Here is an 18,113-nt window from a genome sequence, read left to right on the forward strand (position 1 = left end):
GGGAGCCCCGAGCGGGGAAGGGTTTCAGCGGCGCCGGGGGGAGCGCTGGGTACTCCCCGCCCCGCTGCGTGCGGGCTCCGGCCGCTCTCCCTCAGGCGACAACCCTTGCTCCGGGAAGGTAACCGCCCCGCGCGCCCTTTCCCTCGGTGCACCCGGTGGTTGTTTTACGGTGAACCCCCTCCTTTTCTCGCTGGACTTCCCGGCCGGCCGGGAGGGTCCTTCGGCGGTGCTTGGTTCCTTGGTGCAGCCTCCTGTGGCGGCGGCGCTGCCGGGGAGGGCGGCTCTGGCCTGGCCCGGTCCGCCGCGGCGGTCGGGGCCTGTCAGAAGTCTGTGGTAACTCCGCCGTGGGATAGTGAGCTCCGAAACTTGTAACAGCTCTTGCCAGCTAGCGATGCGGTTCGTGTTGGTCGCACATCAGTTTTTGCAAGTCTCTATTTTCATACTTTTTCTCCTCTTGCCCTTCCCTGTTTCAGTCGCTAATCGAGCTCTTCGTGAACAGACTGGACTCGGTAGAATCGGTTCTGCCGTATGAGTATGATGCGTAAGTACATCGCAACAGGCTTCCAGAAGCATTTGGAAAGCCTGTTTTCTGTTCTCAGTGCAGCGATGCAACTCCTGATACAGTATGTGTGTTTCTTGTAAGCGGTATTTGGAATGTAGGGATGGAAGAATAAATCCAGTGCTCAGCAGCAGGAATGAAATAGGAGAGGGTGGAAGCGATGAAGGTCACACCTGTGCCTCCTGACCGCCCTCTGTTATGATTAAAGACAAGGTTGCTGGGTTTCAAAGGGGTGCATTTTTTTTTAACTGAGTACTAGATTTAGCATTGACTGATACATTTGAAAGTTCTTCCTGTTAGCCAAGTCTAGGAAGACAGGAGCTTCCATGTTCCTGGCAACTAAAAGAAATTGGAAGAAGAGTCATTGGTATTTTTCCTTTTCCCACCAAAACTCTGTATCTGATTCTCATTTTTTAACGTTGATTCTAGTCTGTGAAAATTATTACCTGCTTTTGCAGATATTTATAGGCCTACAAAGCAGTGATACATAGTACGGTTTGCAGCCTTTCTGCTGGGCATACAGAAAAGAGAAACTTGCAGGTGTTTTAGGTCTTATTCTGTGCAGTAGAACAGTAGCAGCAAGGCTAGAGACTAGCTTGAAAAGCCCATGGTGTCTCTATTTGCATTAAACTTTATGGAAACCATTGGATTTAGGACCACTTATTGAGGAAAAGTACTTATTCTTTGAAGATTTTTTTTTTTTTCCCATAACCTACTGCTACCCATGTTCGAGTAACACAGATCCAGAATGGTTACGTTCTCCCATATTCAGCTGTTTCAGCCTGTATGTAGTTGAAAAGAATTGGTGAATGGCATTTGGTGGTGTGGCACATTAATATTAAAAGCACTTCCCTTCTTTGGAACATGTTTCATGTTAAATACTATTTGTAAAGACTGCTTTAAGAAAGGGTTTTAGTTGTTTTTCTGAAACTTTTTTTTTCAAGAAAAATGGGCAGTCCATAGCATAGTCTCTTTTTTCTTAACATGAAACATTGTATTGTTTCTTTAAATTGCTATTAGAAAAGTGGTCTGGGACTAAGCATCGTGCATTTTGTTAAAGATATTTCAGATTTGCCATATATTGGTTGAAATTGATATAAAAGTGGAAATATTTCTATATAATGCATGCCAGATGTTTTTGCAAAGGCCATCAAATTTTTACTAACAGTGACTGACCCACCAAAAGAAATATGTCCTTAATATGACAGTTTTAATAACTTACAGTTCTATATCAGTTAAAAATTAAAGGTAATATTTTCCACTTTCTTCCAGTTTTGACTTCTGTCAAGATATGGAGGAGAAAAGACCATCAGAAAATCTTGGACAAGTGCTGTTTGGGGAGAGAATAGCATCATCTCCATATAAGGTTATTTTATCCCTTGAAGTTAAACCTGTTTAAATTTCATAGCTGTTGTTCTGATGGCTGTAATACACAGGTGTAGCTGAAGATTTGATAATTGTGTGATTATTTTTATTTTTTTGAAATGCAAGCTTTATAGTGTGTATGCAGTAAAACCAAAACTCCTCCCACCCCAAAGGCATCTTAGGGTGGCTAATTATACAGCTGAGCCAGTCATAAATTTTCTTTCCAATTTCTCTGTTGTAGACAAGTCCAGAAACGGTATCTTAAGCAGTTCTCTCACAGCTGGGTGTATAGTGTGTTAGGTGATCTGAAATTACTAGTTTTTTTAATGTAATATTGGAACTGGTGGTTCAGGAACTGTTTCATATACTTGGTTGTAGTATTGGGCAACTTCCACAGTGGGAAGGGCAAATCCATTTGGGGCTCACTTCCAGCTTTTCCTTGCGTGTACAAACTTAACATCTGTTGTCTAAAACCAAATTTTTCATTGTTGATGCATGTCGCCTGAAACCTTCCATAAAATAAATATATGGAGGTATTTTGTAGAATAAGTATGTAATATTTTTCTGTCTCCTGCCCTGTGTTAGCAATGACCAAATGTAGCATGTCCAAAAAGGTGTATAATCAACTTGGGAAAATTATTAGCAGTCAAGATACAGTCAAACACTGGCTCTTAATGCTTGAAAGCTGTGTACTGTTCAAGTGCAGTTTCCAGACTGGGATTGCTGGTGAAACTGAAAACTGGACTTTGTGTGTGAATGTTGCTATAATAGATAATCCAAATCCCTGTGAGCAAAAGAGGCAGCAGAGTTTGAGTCTGCTGCTGCTCAGTCATTAGGGACCTAGCCACATCTTTTCATAGTACTGTTAAGGAGGTGATGCCTCTTCCCTTGTGTAAACCGCTTCTAGAAGTCTCTTTTGATTCTGAACTAGTGTAATTTTAAACCTTCTGACTTTTGGCCACAAGAAGCATTTAAATACGTGGTATAATGGGTCATTTGGGCTGGATACCCACGGAACAGATTTAAGTATTATAACAATTACTTGTTTGAAATGGCTGCATGCTTCAGTAATTAGAAAATGCTGTGATTCGTTAGTACTTAGGCCTTGATAAAGTTAGAATTTTCAGTTATGTTTTAAGTGTGTTAGCTCACTAACAGGTAAATCCTAACTGGGTCAGAATAGAAGTTTGATATACAAATGTGAGCATATTTGTTTTAGGAGGTACCTACACTTGAAGCTTAGATGCTGTGCAACTTGTTGCATTTTTGGCAGCTTTATCTAATAACTTAGTCCTCATGGGGAAACACAGCTAAAATTAACATGAAACATGCAGAAAGGGTGTAATTAAGAATCTGTTTTAGCAGATGATGAAATTACCAAAATAAAACAAACTAGTAAAAGAGAAAAGCAATACCCTTTTTACTGATTTTCAGATTTCGGTCCTCAGGGTTTATCTAGAGGTAGCTTATCTGGGCTACTGAAGAGATTTTTAGCAATGTGAAAGGGATTGTTGGTGCTGTTAATACATAAATCTTGACATTTAGGTTAAAGCTGTTGTACAGGAAATTCTGGTTTTAGAAACTTTTATAGCAAGAAAGCGAAGCATCTCAAAAATGTCACCTGTACCTGGAAAAAAAAGAGACTCTAAAATTAGATTTTTTTGGAAGCAAAACTGAAATGACTCTTTCTATGTGATTTTTTTTTTTTAACAGTTCACTTTTAAAAAGCAAGAAACATGCAAGAAGGTTTGTACAAGATCGTATGACCCAGGAAATAGTGCTGATAAAACCAAACTGTCCTTTTTGAAGAAAGGAATGCAGTTGAATTATCAGCATCACTGGTAAGCTGAGATATGTGCTTGAGGTTGGGGTGGGTTTTTTCCTGCTTTTTAAACATCGTTATCTATGTTCTAAATAGTTCCTTTTTTCCTTCTATGTGATAGTTGTCCTCTACTGTGTATCTTGTGAGTGCTACTGAAAACTATGTGCATTACATGAATGTAAATGTCAATATAAAATAAGGTGCATCGCTTTCTGAGGACATGTTCTTTGATTTCTGTCTAGGATAATCGATAACATGCCTGTGACGTGGTGCTATGATGTGGAAGATGGACAAAAATACTGTAATCCAGGATTTCCAATAGGGTGTTTTGTTACTCCAGATGGTAGAGTTAAAGATGCTTGTGTTATAAATGTAAGTGGTGGAACTTTTTTTGTTAATGTAACAGATGTAATTTCATTTACAGTTTTATTTTTAAGCTTTCTTTTCTTGAGAAAGAACAGATACCCTTGTAAACATATTTAATGTTCAGAATGTGGGCATTGACAAAGCAGAATGCTGCTTCTGTATGGAGACTCTCACTGATACAATTGTCCAAAAAAAGTTCATATAGGTCTCTTGACCAATATAGCTAAAGCTATAAAACAACAGTATTGGTGTCTAAAAGCTTTAGAAAATTGAGTTTTTGCTCTGAAACTTAAGGTGTATCCATCCTTGTACCTATCACTTATCATCCGTGTTGTGTTTGTGTGCAAGACCTTTTTCTATCAATCAGATATCAGCTTTCTAGTGAAGACCTAGAAATGAGCACTGTGTTCTAGTTGCAAAAGTTATGTCTATCACAGTTTACAAGTTAAATGTGTCAGGGTTTTCCCAGATGGCTGGAAGATAACAAACACAGCTGTGACAGGGAAAGAATTATATTGACAACAGTTTGAAATGTGTCAGTCATCCTGGGAGTTTCATGGTGAACTAGTAGAGTTACAGATAATAGTGACACAGTTTTATCTCTCCTGGGGTGAGGGACCACACTCCTCTCAGTGAGAGTGCTGTCTGCTGTGCCTCTACCATATGACATACTGCTTGTATGCAGTGCAGTCAGTTTATTTGTATTCAGCAGGTCTGATGCTTCTTGGAAACGATGCACTTACTGTGCACGTTCACTTTACTCTGTCTACAGTCACCTTCCAACTCAGTTACTCCTCAGGCTCCCTAGACTATTCAAAATGCTCTGTGAATTGAATAACCTGTCCCAGTTAGGTGTTACACCTCACATACAAAGTAATAAAGTTGATGTTGTGTTGGAAGCTATCTGGTACACAGAAAATGGTTGTTGCAAAGTAAGTAACTTGGATGAAAAGTTGTTGTTTTTACGAGGAGGCTTTCATACATAGGCATCGATGATTGAATTTTGTAGTGAGTGTTTAGGGAGCCTGTACTGTGTACCCATGAAGTGCTGTGCAGATCGTGTGTGCTAGCTGTGACAGCATAGCTGTCATACCCTGCATCAGTTTTAGTCTGTGAATGCTAATCGTGATGAGAATGTTGCATAGTGTAGCGCTGGAGGGATGGTTGTTACGTGGGCAAATAAGGGTGTAGCACTGTGAATATGACTGTAATCTCTGGGCTGAGCTGAAGAATGTCATCCTCTTTTAGAAGTATAGCCAAATGTCTATTCCAGCAGACATAATTACCTCATTTCTAAAGAGTGCAGGAAAGGGGTTGTTGTCATGGATAACTGCAGGTTATTCTTGAATTTATGCAGTGGGTGAGCTATATTGTCACTTTAACTGCTGCTTTGGAAATGGAGGAAACAGGTAGCTAAAGATGGGTTCATAGTATGACACCGGTATGATTCTGGTCTTCTCCCAATGGGAATCTTGATCATAGTGAAAGAAGAGATAAATTTAATGCAAGACACCTTCATATTTGGCTGGGAGCGAGCAAGAGATGGAAGCTGTATGGCAATTTTCTAATATATACAAAAAATAAACAGGGTTTCTTTTTTTTTTTTCTACTTGGAAAAACTCAACTAGCAGTCTGTCACCCTGGTCCACTAATTCAAATTAAAGTTTTTTTAAACAATGACAGTGTTGAGGAGAAAAGAAAATCTAGGTCAACTTCATTGACTCTCATATCATCTGAGCTCTATATAATTCCTCATAATTTCAAATTCTGAAAGGATAATGATGACAAAGCAGAATAACTACTGAAGGTGAAAGGTAGTTTTTTGAAGCAGAACCTGGTTTGTAAGCTGTGGTAGCTGGAGCGTCTACCAAGACAGCTGTGGTGGGGGAAGAAATGGTGAATCTGAATTACTTGTACTTTGAATAACTACATCTTTGAACCTGTTTTGGCAGCCTTTTGTACTAAATACAAAAATGGTGTCAAATAACATTTAAATTTTACTAGTAACACAGATGTGATAGTGTAGTTGGTTTGTATTAATAGAATATAGAGAAGAAAATAAATATTTTGTAAAGGTATATTAAAAAAATGTGAACGTTAAAGTATTTCCCTTTTCCCTTGCTCCTTCATTGGACAGTTGTCTCATTTTAAAGTTCTTGACTACTTGCGCCCTCTCCTGTTGGAGAAATTTCTCAATCTCTTGATGATATCTTGTAGTCAGAGTTTAACAAGAAGAACACTTTCTACCTCTTCAACCACGTTGACATAACAATCATGTACCATAGTGGAAAGGATGAAAACTGGCCTGGTGCAAGACTGGTGATGGCAAGGCTGAAACCGCAAAGGTAATTTGCATTAAACAGCAAGTACTACTGTAGTAACCTCTAACAATAGTTGCAAACTTAGAAATGATACTTGGTGTTAGTAAGTTCTGAGGAACTGCTTATTCTGACTTCTGGTAAAGCTTTCAGTATACTGGTTCATGGCTGGAACAAAGAGCAGTTCCATGACTCTAAATGTCATTTAACTTTGCTTTGTTCCCCAAAGTCCCTCCTGATGGATAAACTGCTTGTGCAGACTTACAGAACCTGACACAAACAGTAGAAACTTTCTCATGTTTTTACTGATTTGCAGCTGGGTGTGCATTACTTCGTTTTGAAAGACATGTTTTCAGATATTCTGAGAAACATCCTTTGTGTGACAGTTTCCCATGTCTTCTCTCTTATTAGTGCTGCATTGCCTCACAAATATATTTTGTATGAATATACGGTATCTGTGCAGGTGTACTTTCTTCTGTGTTAGTTTGGATATGGAGGTATAAGTAAATATCAAGTTAATACTAGTATTCAGAACAACAGATGATGACTGATTTCCTAAGAAGACTAACTTATTTTCTTAAACAGTAGCTTCTTAGTTTCTGTGTTGACCAGAGAGGAGATACAACAATTCAGAGGTCAGAAACAGACTGATTACTTTGGACGCTTGTCAGTCTGTTCATGCGCAATGTGTATTTACCTATATTTGAAAACTGCAGTCCCATTTACAAGATTTCACAGTAGGTTGCTTGTTTTTTTAGCTAAGCTCTTCTGTCTTTTCTACAGAGATTAAGTACATTCTTAAATTACAGTACCACGTTTTCTCAAGTCATAGACATGTATTGTGCAGCATGACTCGCATGTACTTGTTTTTTCTGTTGCAATGGTATAGTGTGTTGTTAGGGAATTATACTTGCTATGCAAGTTTATTCCTTCCATTTACATGTGCTCTGAGATGGTAACAAGAAGTTTTTTACCAACCTTCTCCATTTATAAGTTGCATCCTGAATGGCTGTGAAATGAGAATTTGTCTTTTCACTAGTAGCACAGACCACAAGGGGGCACAGGTAGGTTGCACATAACCTTAATTTTGTCACTCTCTGAGTGTTGTTGTTTGTTGTTTTGCTTCAGCCTTGAAGCTCTACTGATTTGTGGTTGGAGCACCCTAGGCCTTTCATGAAAGTTTTTATTATCTTGTGGCTTGACTTAGTTGTTGACATATAATAATGTATGGAGGGTAGAATTGTTTATTTAAATGGTGAAAATACAAGTTCCCCAAGACGGTATGAGAGGGAAGCTATTTTCCAGTGTTAGAGGAGGTTCACAAGAGTGAATTCAAGCAGACCTTAAGGTTTCTTTGACTTTGTGCTTCTGTAGTTGCAGCAATTCTAAGGTACGGCAGAGAAGGGTATGCATATTTGAATTTTAGAATGTAGAATGTTCTGAGTTCTGTATTTTTCAGAGTACACGTCTGATGAGAGGTGAAATTAGATGACTTGTATAGGAATGGAAAGGTTCCCACAGGCATTTCATAATAGAATCATCATCATCATCATTGGATGGTTTGGGTTGGAAGGGATCTTAAAGATTCGTCTAGTTCCAACTCTACTCCCCATCTTTCCTGTAGCCCCATTTAAGTACTGTCAGGCTGCTGTAAGGTCTTCCCAGAGCCTTCTCTCCATGCTGAACAACCCCAACTCTCTCAGCCTGTCCTCACAGGGAGGTGTTCCATCCCCTGATCATCTTCGTGGCCTCCTCCAGACCCTCTTGAGCAGGTCCACGTCCTTCTAATGTTGGAGGCCCCAGAGCTGGACACAGCACTGCAGGGGAGGTCTCACGAGAGTAGAGTAGAAGGGGATTTTTTTTTGCCCCAGTGTAAAAAAACAAACAAACAAACCACCACCAACAACAAAACCCCACCCCATAAAAACGAAAAACTTGGGGGCAGGTGAAGAACCTGTGGGAGATTGCTAAGAAATTCTCTGTTTTTCTGACTGACAAACACACACTGAGGTTAAGTCCCTCACCAATAATGCAGTCTTGTTCAAATGTAGAAGGGAGATATGATGGCAGAAGAGGGGTATTTTGTGTTAAAATTACCATCTTAGCAGGTAAAGATCTTCAGACTTCACAGCCTGGTTAACCAAGCACTGTTTTAGTTTAGGACTAGGACTTCATTCTGATCACGGCAGAAAAGTGGGTAGGTGAAACGACATTCCATAACCTTTAGAGGTCTGCAGTTCTCATCTCCCACATGCTTAGCAAACAGCTTTACCTATAACGTTCTCAAATGCCTGAAGTGTGAACAGATACTAACTGAATGTAGGATAGTGATCCAAGACCCAAATCCCTAGGGGTCTTTCTGTGGGGTTTTTAGCTCTCACCGCAAGTGCTCCTGTGAACTAATAGTTCTGGTGTGCCTTTAAGGCTCTTACAGAAATTCCGAATAATGATACCTAATTAAAAACATGATTTTATTTTTCTCATATTATCTCTAGCTACAGACATAAGTATTAATAAAATATATTTTAAGTTATTCTGCCTTTGGTAGAAGAACAGAAAAGGAAGTTCTTAAAGAAGTTGAATAGCTGGTACAAAATGATATACACAGCTCTCCTTGGTTTTGTTTTTGTTTTGTTTTTTTAAATAAAAATTTGTTTAATTACCTTACAAAAGAATTTGTGAAAATTCATCCTATAGAGCATATGCACTTTTATTTAACTTTTTTTTCTTCCCCTTAGCTACAAACATACAGATGAGAACAACTTAAGTTGTGAAGGTCCACCCATGGAGATTCCTGGAGAATTCACCAATAAACTGAATTTGATCTACACTTACTCTGTGACATTTGAAGTAAGTATTGAATCTGTTACATGAGTATGTAATTTCCCTAAAGAATGAAATTAAAACAACTGGATAATTTGCTAATAGCCATAACTGGATTAAGGCAGTGTAAATACCATAAGATATTGTGATCTTGTGAAACAGTTTTCCCAAAACCTGCTACTTTTCTGTTACTGTAGTTTAAGTGACGCTTGGAATGCTAATAAAGACTTTTTTCTTTCCTTGTTTTATTACTAATAGAAAGGTAGTAGATTGAGAATCTGTAAGAGTTGTCTTCCTGGAGTGTGCTCTGTTTTCAGGGTACTGAGAGTGTCATGTTGAAGAAATGTTTATATTGTATGTGGGAGACACTTTTCTGTTAAATGTTGATTTTTAGCTTATTGTAAACCTCACCTTTTCTTTGTGAAATTGTAGGTTTTGTCTCATTTTGTATTGCTTTTATTCAATAACTGCTTTTTTTTTGCATAGGTGACCATTTAGTTTTAGAGTTAATACTCTCATGTTTACTAATACTCTAATGCTTTATTCAGCCTGTTATGACTTAGACAGGAGGAAATTAGGCTTTCTTGCAACTGAGTCTTTACCCAAGCATGGAAAGTGAGCCTCCTGTGGGGGTGAGAACAATTTGATTCAAGCTACTTCTAACCTTGGTTCCAGTCTGTCCCGAAAGCATGGTTGTTTCCTGATGTAAGACACCAATCTTACAGGATTTGGCTTGAGACCACCAGCTTATTTTGTATGGGCAGTCAAGCAGCCGTCATATGATAACAGCTTTCATTCCACCAAATTGAATTTGATTTGAACCACTGACCTTGAGGTGCAAGGCTCTATATCCTGTTACTTTTCCCTGGAGACACGCAATCCTCCTTAGACTCTCTAATTTTGCTACATGAATGAGCCTCCTGTCTATTAACATTTATGTTTAAATCTTGATGATAAATTGCAGTTTAGAATTGCAGTATGAGCTTTGTCTGGTTATTCACGCTATGTGATAGGCATTTGGGTTACCTACTCCCCTCTTGTCGGGTGTGGAGCAGGCGAGCCTCAGCTGCTCTGGGTTTAGGTGCTTCCAGCAGATGGCACTCGGCATGTCTCAATCGCCCGGCCCTGCAAAACTGCTTGTTTTCTCCATTATCTGTTAGCCTTGATTTAAATAGTACCTGATGCATTTCACTTTTTATTAGTAGTTTCAAAATAACTTAAAAGGCAAATATTTTTCAGTCAAAAGTATTTTTAAATAGAGGAACATTCGTTTCAGTAAGCCTGAATATAAAATGCATAGCTGTGTTAAGGTCCTTTCTAGCATGGCAGCTGACTTCTCCCAAGGGAGCAATGGTATCTACTTTAATTAATTGAAATGGGCAAGGTATTCAGTTCTATGTATGTGAAAAGGATATACATCCTGTAGCTAATGTTTAGTACACAAATGTACAAAAATGTAAGCATGTGAGCAGTTTGTTACTCCAGTAACAAACTTTAGACCAGCACTTCTGAAACTGACCCAACTGGCTGTGAATTACTGATCAACTACTGAGTGGGCTGATAAAGAATAACTTTTGGCAACTTCAGCCACCTTGTTGTGTTGGTGCAGTTCTTCACTATTACATGTCCTTGATCCAGAGCGAGAAACAGAACGTAAAAATTCTAGGCTGGAGACATAGTCTAAATTTTGCAAATTAACTACAGACTTACTAGCTGGTGAATAAATGGAGAAGTTCAGCAAAATTTCATGCCAGTCAGAAGATAGAATTTGGTAGCAGGACGGCAGGTGTACATTCCATGAGACAAGCTGTGGAGGACAGGGCTTGGGTGTCAGAAAGAATCATCACTTGTACAGCTCTCGCAGCAATACATGGGTTAGAGTAGGAGACAAAGGAGAATAAAAGTGTCTTTCAAAGATGAAAGTTGCTGAATGATTTCTTCTTAAATCCTTCATGGGGATATCCGGAAATGAAAGTTGTCTGTCAGGAATCAAGAGTGGAAAATAGCCTGTATCAGACAGCATTGTGGCAGAGAGTGAGGAAGCCTCTGCTAAATACATAAAAAATTACAAGACAGAAAAATTCCAGGGGAAACTAGAAACATATTGGTAGAGTATGTTAAAGACAGTTGAAGTTTCAAGATCAGTGTGCTGTGCTGTGAGTATGTCATAGTAATGGCATGGTTGTTTTTCAGCATGCATTTGGGAGCTGCCAGCAGCTATATACCGAATCATGGAAAGATGAGGCTTGGTGAAGCCTCATTTGAAGGTAGATGATGTAGATAGGAGATTTCAGTAAACAAGATACTCTGAGAGGCTCAAGGTTTAGATATTAGTGCTGAATGGAGGGTTTGTGGAAGAGGTTTGATGTGCTTATTCCTTCTCAGAGACTTCAACAATCTTGTACTTGTTTCTGTTAATTGGTATTTAATTTCTTCATAGGAAAAGAATAATATTAAGTGGGCTTCCAGATGGGACTACATTTTGGAATCCATGCCACATACAAACATCCAGTGGTTCAGGTAAGAAATTGTGTTTTGTCAGTGAATAACCTTTCAGGGGAGCACAAAGATTTCTTATTTGTGCTTCTAGGGATATATAACTTCTGCTGTGGCAGAACAAAGTCTGTTAGTTTTCAGGCAAGAAAACTTTCTTGGTTTTATATGTGAAGTAACTTTTATCAGTCTTCCATCTCTTGGGAGCAACTGTAGTATTGCATTTCAGCAAAGGAATGCACCATCAGTGTCCAAAAGGAAAGCAGCTTCCATCGTTTTACTTTATCATCTCCCTTCTATAGAACTTTTGAGACATTGCTGCTCTGCAGTGTTCTTACTGTCTGGCTTTCTGTAACGCCAAATAAGAAGTACATATGTGTACTGTGTGTTTTGTACTCAGCAGCTGCTTACAGTAAAAAGAAGGGCTTTTTTTAACGAGTAAAAGATGTATATGGAAAGCTCTTACTTATTTCCCTCTACTACGCAAATGACGCGAGGTATATAATTTATGTTGAAATGTTAGTGTTTTACAGTATAAAGTGTTTGAAAAGGCTTATCTGATTAACTGTGTCTCTACAAAATATTAAATGGCATGATGCAGGTTTCAGTGGTTGATAGATATAAAATCTTGACAAAGTCTGCTTTAAGAGCTGTAGGTGTTTCACTAGGGAAATAACTTCTGAGCTATATGAGGAGGAAAATAAAAGCAATATGTAACTGTCTTGAGAATTAAGCATATATCATAAAATACTATCCTCACTTCTGTCTCCTAAGAAATCACAAGGGTACACAATTTAAAACAATTTATCTTCTCTGGGTGGGAACATACTAAAAGGTCTGAATGACTTAAAGTTGAAATATCTAAGGCTGTTCCTCAGATTTGAGCTGTACATGTGGTATGAATTGGAGTGCATGTCCTGAAACCTGAGTAAGTGGATTGAAAGTTTGACTTTTTCTTTATCTACAGTATAATGAATTCCCTCGTAATTGTTCTCTTCTTATCTGGCATGGTGGCTATGATCATTCTGAGGACTCTTCATAAAGACATTGCAAGATACAACCAGATTGACTCTTCTGTGAGTAAGATTTACAGCTTTTACATGAGGACATTTTTCTGGTGATAGTGGTTTCTATTGATTAGTTTTGAATACAGTCTAAAGAGATATATAACTACCAAGAATTTGATATGTGCTAATATATCTGGGAGTTAAAAATAGCTTGACTGCTGTTTCATCTTTTCTAACAGCAGCAATACATGGGCAGATGTGAGAGTTTTGCTTTTCTAGTGTCATTTAGTGAACTTGCAATATGTAAGGACAAACCAGGTTTTAGAAGTATGTGGAATGAATCACAGAAACATTTTGATAGTGAAGAAACTCATATTTGAAATGTAAATTGCTTTATTCCAAGGAAAGCATCTTTTTTTTTTTTTTTTAATAAGTACTCCTACAGTATACCAACAGCCACAAGACATAGTGCAGACATTGAAAAGTGTTCTGATGTTGGTTCACTATCAAGATGTGGCCATTGCTCTTGAGTCCTGTGGTTGCATTATGGAGTCATTCTGGTGGTATGACACTGACCTAAGCAGTCAGTGTGTTATTTATGAAATCTTCATCCTTAAAGATACTCAGAAGCCATCTGGACATGGTTCTGGGTAACCTGCTTTAGGTGGCCCTGCTTGAGCAGGGAGGTTGAACAAGATGACCTCCACAGGTCCCTTCCAGCATCAGCTGTTGTGAGTGATTCTGTGACTCCAGCAACCTGGGATTATGTGAAAGATTCTGTGTCAAGGCAGCCCTGTTTTGAGTCACATTATGTGGCCTTAGCACAGGACCTGCACTTGTATCTGTTGTAGAGACGTTTGTAGCACAGAAGCAAAGACTTTGCTACCCACATTAGCATATCTTCTACCTAAATATGTGTTTTATAGTCTGAACAACCAAACATGTGAAGAGAACAGTTATTTTTATTGATAACTGTTTTCCTCCTCTTCAAGAGATTAGGGTTTAAACTACTGCAGTGAGGTATTGTCCCCATTTGTAACAAAGCTGCATTAGGAAGTTCAGCTGCTGTAATTTTCCCAATTTCAACATGGTATTTCTTTATAGTAGTTTGTAGTGTCCAGAAAGCAAGCGTGCTAGTGTGTGACTTGTGATGTTTGGAAAGTTTGTGGTCTAAATTTCATGAGACGTATGATGCTATACACCTTCCTAAAGCAGCGTCCACAAACCCAACCTGTATCAGGTAACTATTGCAGAAATGGTCAAAAATTAAATCAACAGCTAATAATGGAGAGAAATTAGTGTGAGATTCAGTGACTGTCTTGCTAAATGTCATGGAAGAGATTCTGATTTACATAGACTAATACAATTTGATGCTACCTTTTGTCTGTGGCTAGAAAGTGTGGTGGAATCACATACTTTGTCTCCAGTTAGGAGATTATAATATTGCTGTTCATGTGCAACACAGCTTCTGATTTCTGACCGTGTTAGAACTACTTGGTGTGTATATAAATTGATTTTTGTTGTTGTTTAAATACAATTCTCCTGGTGATCACTGTGTCCAAGTGAGGCTGGTTTGTCTGACTTAATACAATGACTGAAGCTTATTGCCATCCAGCTGAACCTATTGTGAGTTCTTTTGAAATATGTACTTCTTAAAAAAGGGAAAGGGGCAGGTCCTTGTAGTGGCTTGCTACCATGGTGGAAGAGAATATAACTGATTGTGAGTGAAAGGCTGAGTAAAAATTACTCTTTCTCATTGATAAAAGTGGTATCTGCAAGCCAAAGGTGAGAAATAATGTCAGATACTACAAAGGTTTGAATTTTCACTGTTACTGCTGTGTATCTGGATAAAGAAATTCTTTAAAATGCACAAAAATGTTTCATATTGGAACTAAAACATCTGAAAGTACTTTTATTCTTCTTTGTGGTTTTGATATTTAATGTCTTTTGTTAATGCAAATCCAGACAGTAATTAAAGTGGAAGATTTTTTCCACGTCCTTTAACTGATAGTTTTTGTGAAGCTCTTGTTTGATCTCTCAATTAAATTATGTTCAATATCTTATACAGTGTTGTCTTTATTAGTTGGTCGTTCTTAATGTGATAGAGCAAGGCTTATAGAAGCTTGATTAGTTTTTATGGATAACAGCAGGGATAGGTGTGACTTTCAAAAACTCGCACTTTTTTATTTTCTTGCCAGTTGTGAGAGACTTAAAGATCAGTTAAATTTCAAGGAACTGATTTAAAAAGGTGTGAAATAATTGTGCAAAAGAGGACCTGAGGAAGCTGCAGTGAAGCAAATTAGTATCTCACGATTAGGGAATGCTGGTGGCTCTACTTGAAAAGAGATCGATGCGCAAGCCAGTAACGGTTGTCTTAGTATGCACATTTAACAGTCAGCTAATGCCAACTGGTTTTTAGTGTGACGTAGATTTAGTGAGACATACATTAATGAAGTGTTTATAAATAGATTCCTGAACTGAATTTAAGAGAATTCAAGTCAATATCTTTTCAACAGTGAGAGGTAACTGTTGTCCTTTTTGATTGTGACTACTTGAGTGTAGGAGACTTAAATATTTGTTAGAATATTTTGAGAACTAAGCCGAATTAATGGATAACATGAGGAATACTGCACTTTTTAAATTTAGTGTAATTTTTAGCATATTGGCCAAACTCCAAAACTATCTTTTTAGATATTTCTCAAAAATTTTTTTGTAACTATAACATGTAGCTTCCTTCTTGGATTGGTTGTACAATTCTTATCCTCATCTTTGAACATTAAAGGTTAGCAATATAAAATACTGCTGAATTCTTTAAACAAAAGTGTGGAAAATGCTGACTCATAGCTAATTGGCCTGTAATTAAGGAGTTTTATTAAAAATCCAGTTTAGACACACACACTCTGGCCTATAGGCCCATACAAGATCACTCAGGGGTTTCAATCTGCCAAGCTTGATTTTTCTTTACTTTTCTTAAACCAAGATATTTACCATGTAGCTATGTGGTTTAAAGTTTGTAATTGAACCAGAGGGTGTCTTTTGAGTGCATTGGCCAGATTAGGTGTCAGTAAGAAATCTAATACCAACCAGTGCAAATTTATGTTTTCCTTCTTATATCAGGAACTAAAGTACTAAGCATTTATTTGTGCTTAGTGTTCACCATTTTGAAAACAGATAAAGATTTTCTTCAGATGCTAATCTCTTAAATTCTTTCATTCCTCAAAACTACTTGGGAGAAGTCTTTCTTCTATCTTACCTCAACTTTCTCATCATCACCACAATTAGTTCAAGTCAGACTTACAGGAAAGTGTGGTCTTGATGCTTCTTTAACCAAACCAACCTTTCTTTACTGATGTGTTGGAATTCTAGATACCTTGTATCATTTTATTTGCAGGCATAGTTGGTTTTTATTTTTATAAAGAGCTATCTTGTGTTTAATAGTTTTCAATTTTTGTATTAGTATACCACATTTCTGAGAGTCATTTCTATCCAACAAACGCAAGCAGAGGTGTCAGTATGGAGAAGGCAAAGATAATCTTCCAGGGGGAAAAAAAAAAATAAAATTCATAATCTGTTGCAAGTTAAGATGCTCTATGTATTTGCCAGTTTGGTCTGTATTCTTTCTACCTTATTTTTTTGTGTGCTGTAATTCTAGTGGCAAGCAGTCCCTTGAACTAAACTTAGTACTCTTAGGTTGAATGAAACCTGTAGTTTTCATTTTGTGAGGGAGAGAGTGGTCTCTTGAGAGGTTGGTTATTTGTGGTCATGTGCATTTGGGCTTTTTTGTTAGGGGATGTGTTTGTTTTGAGTGACATCATTGAGAAGTCTTATTCTTCAGCAGTGGTTCCTTAGAGCCACTGGACTAAGCATCTTTCCTGTGCCATCCATCCGTTCACTTCTGACAGTAGGACAAAGAATACTTGCCCCTAGTGATTCTAGGGAGCAAACTTTCTTCTGGAGTACTGGGACCACTTCATTCTTTCCCAGTATTGTCATTAAGACCAAGTGTTTTGTAATGCAAGCGCAAAAAGATAAATGCTTGAACTAGATTGGAATGTTATAATCCAAGTTAAATTAAATGAAATGCTTTGGTTTAGTTTTAGATTTAGAATGATGTTATACGGTTTGGCTAATTACATTTTGTTTCCTCTTGCTTTAAGAGTTATTTTCTTGATAAATCCTGCCTTTTTCTTTCACTGAACCATTAGAGAGTTGTAAAATCAATGAGTGATGAATCACATGCAATTAGTCTGTCTTTTGATTAACTTCCAGTTTAGATCCAGCTTTAAATATGTATTTTGCATCTTGTTTGTATTAATTCACTACTGCATTATGTATCTTTAGCAAAGACATTATTGATCTTATACAGGAAGATGCCCAAGAGGAATTTGGATGGAAGCTGGTTCACGGGGATGTGTTTAGACCTCCAAGGAAGGGAATGTTACTATCTGTCTTTTTGGGCCAAGGAACGCAAATTTTCATTATGACATTTATTACTTTATGTAAGTAACTTTATTAAGGCGATGTGTTTGTAGTGTAAGAAACAAATGATAGAAGCCTTCTTTTGGAAATAAAGTCTTTCCTTCAGTAAAATATTAATGCTGTTTCATAACAATAATCAAGATGGATTCAGTAACACTGTTTTAAGTGGTGTCGTTCAAAACATTGTGGTATCTGTGGGCTAATTCAGATTCTTCATGATTGCAGAAATGAAGAGTCCTTGTTACAAGTTTCTTTTTAAAAAACAAAAACAATTTGTCACGGTGTAAATTATCCAAGGATCCTGTAATGCAAGTTCAAAGACATGTAATGAAAGCTTTAATGTTCTTGGAACACTTTGTCTAATATGTTTGACAAAACAGCCTGCAGCCATGCAGAATTAAGAGCACAAATGCACGCCAATGGAATAATACAGAGACAGCATTGAGATAATATGAGAGCCTACTAGTCATATATACGTGTGATGATGTAACCTGTCACAAGTTGGTGTTTTATTATGTTATCAACATATGACCATTCCTTTTATTACTGCGCAGTAGAATTAGGAAGTATACTGGTATTTATTACAAAAGAATTTTTCAAATTCTGCTCTCTAGGTTTTAACTAGATTTTTTGGTCTTTCATAGAGGAGCTGCTTTTTTTCCCCTATTCATTACATGATGCTATAAGATTAATAGAATTTTCTTGGTGGGCTTGTCTTTTGGTGTTGAACACAACTCTAACTGTGATAGTTTCCTGTGAAACCTGTTTAGTATAGAAAGAAATGGGGGGTGGGGGGAATCCTTTTTCTGTTTAGAACAAAACTTCCCACTAGAAATCACTGACAGACTCCTTTTCTGAGAATATTTCTGGGCTGGCCTCTA

General features: G+C 37.8%; 1 protein-coding gene across 1 annotated transcript in view; it reads left to right on the plus strand.

The window, feature by feature from the left end:
• Positions 1–425: 425 nt before the first annotated feature.
• The window catches only part of LOC113480043 (transmembrane 9 superfamily member 2-like), a 32,308-nt gene continuing 14,620 nt past the window's right edge, over positions 426–18,113 (plus strand). Inside the window, exons 1-9 of the mRNA XM_026848579.1 lie at positions 426–541; positions 1,832–1,925; positions 3,638–3,765; positions 3,989–4,118; positions 6,330–6,457; positions 9,169–9,280; positions 11,694–11,773; positions 12,714–12,822; positions 17,120–17,252. Coding sequence (XP_026704380.1) covers positions 1,851–1,925; positions 3,638–3,765; positions 3,989–4,118; positions 6,330–6,457; positions 9,169–9,280; positions 11,694–11,773; positions 12,714–12,822; positions 17,120–17,252 — 895 coding nt within the window. The 5' untranslated portion in view covers positions 426–541; positions 1,832–1,850. The remainder of the gene's footprint in view (positions 542–1,831; positions 1,926–3,637; positions 3,766–3,988; positions 4,119–6,329; positions 6,458–9,168; positions 9,281–11,693; positions 11,774–12,713; positions 12,823–17,119; positions 17,253–18,113) is intronic.

The sequence above is a fragment of the Athene cunicularia genome, assembly GCF_003259725.1.
Source record: "Athene cunicularia isolate RWA chromosome 4 unlocalized genomic scaffold, athCun1 chr4_part3, whole genome shotgun sequence".
Classification (NCBI taxonomy): domain Eukaryota; kingdom Metazoa; phylum Chordata; class Aves; order Strigiformes; family Strigidae; genus Athene; species Athene cunicularia.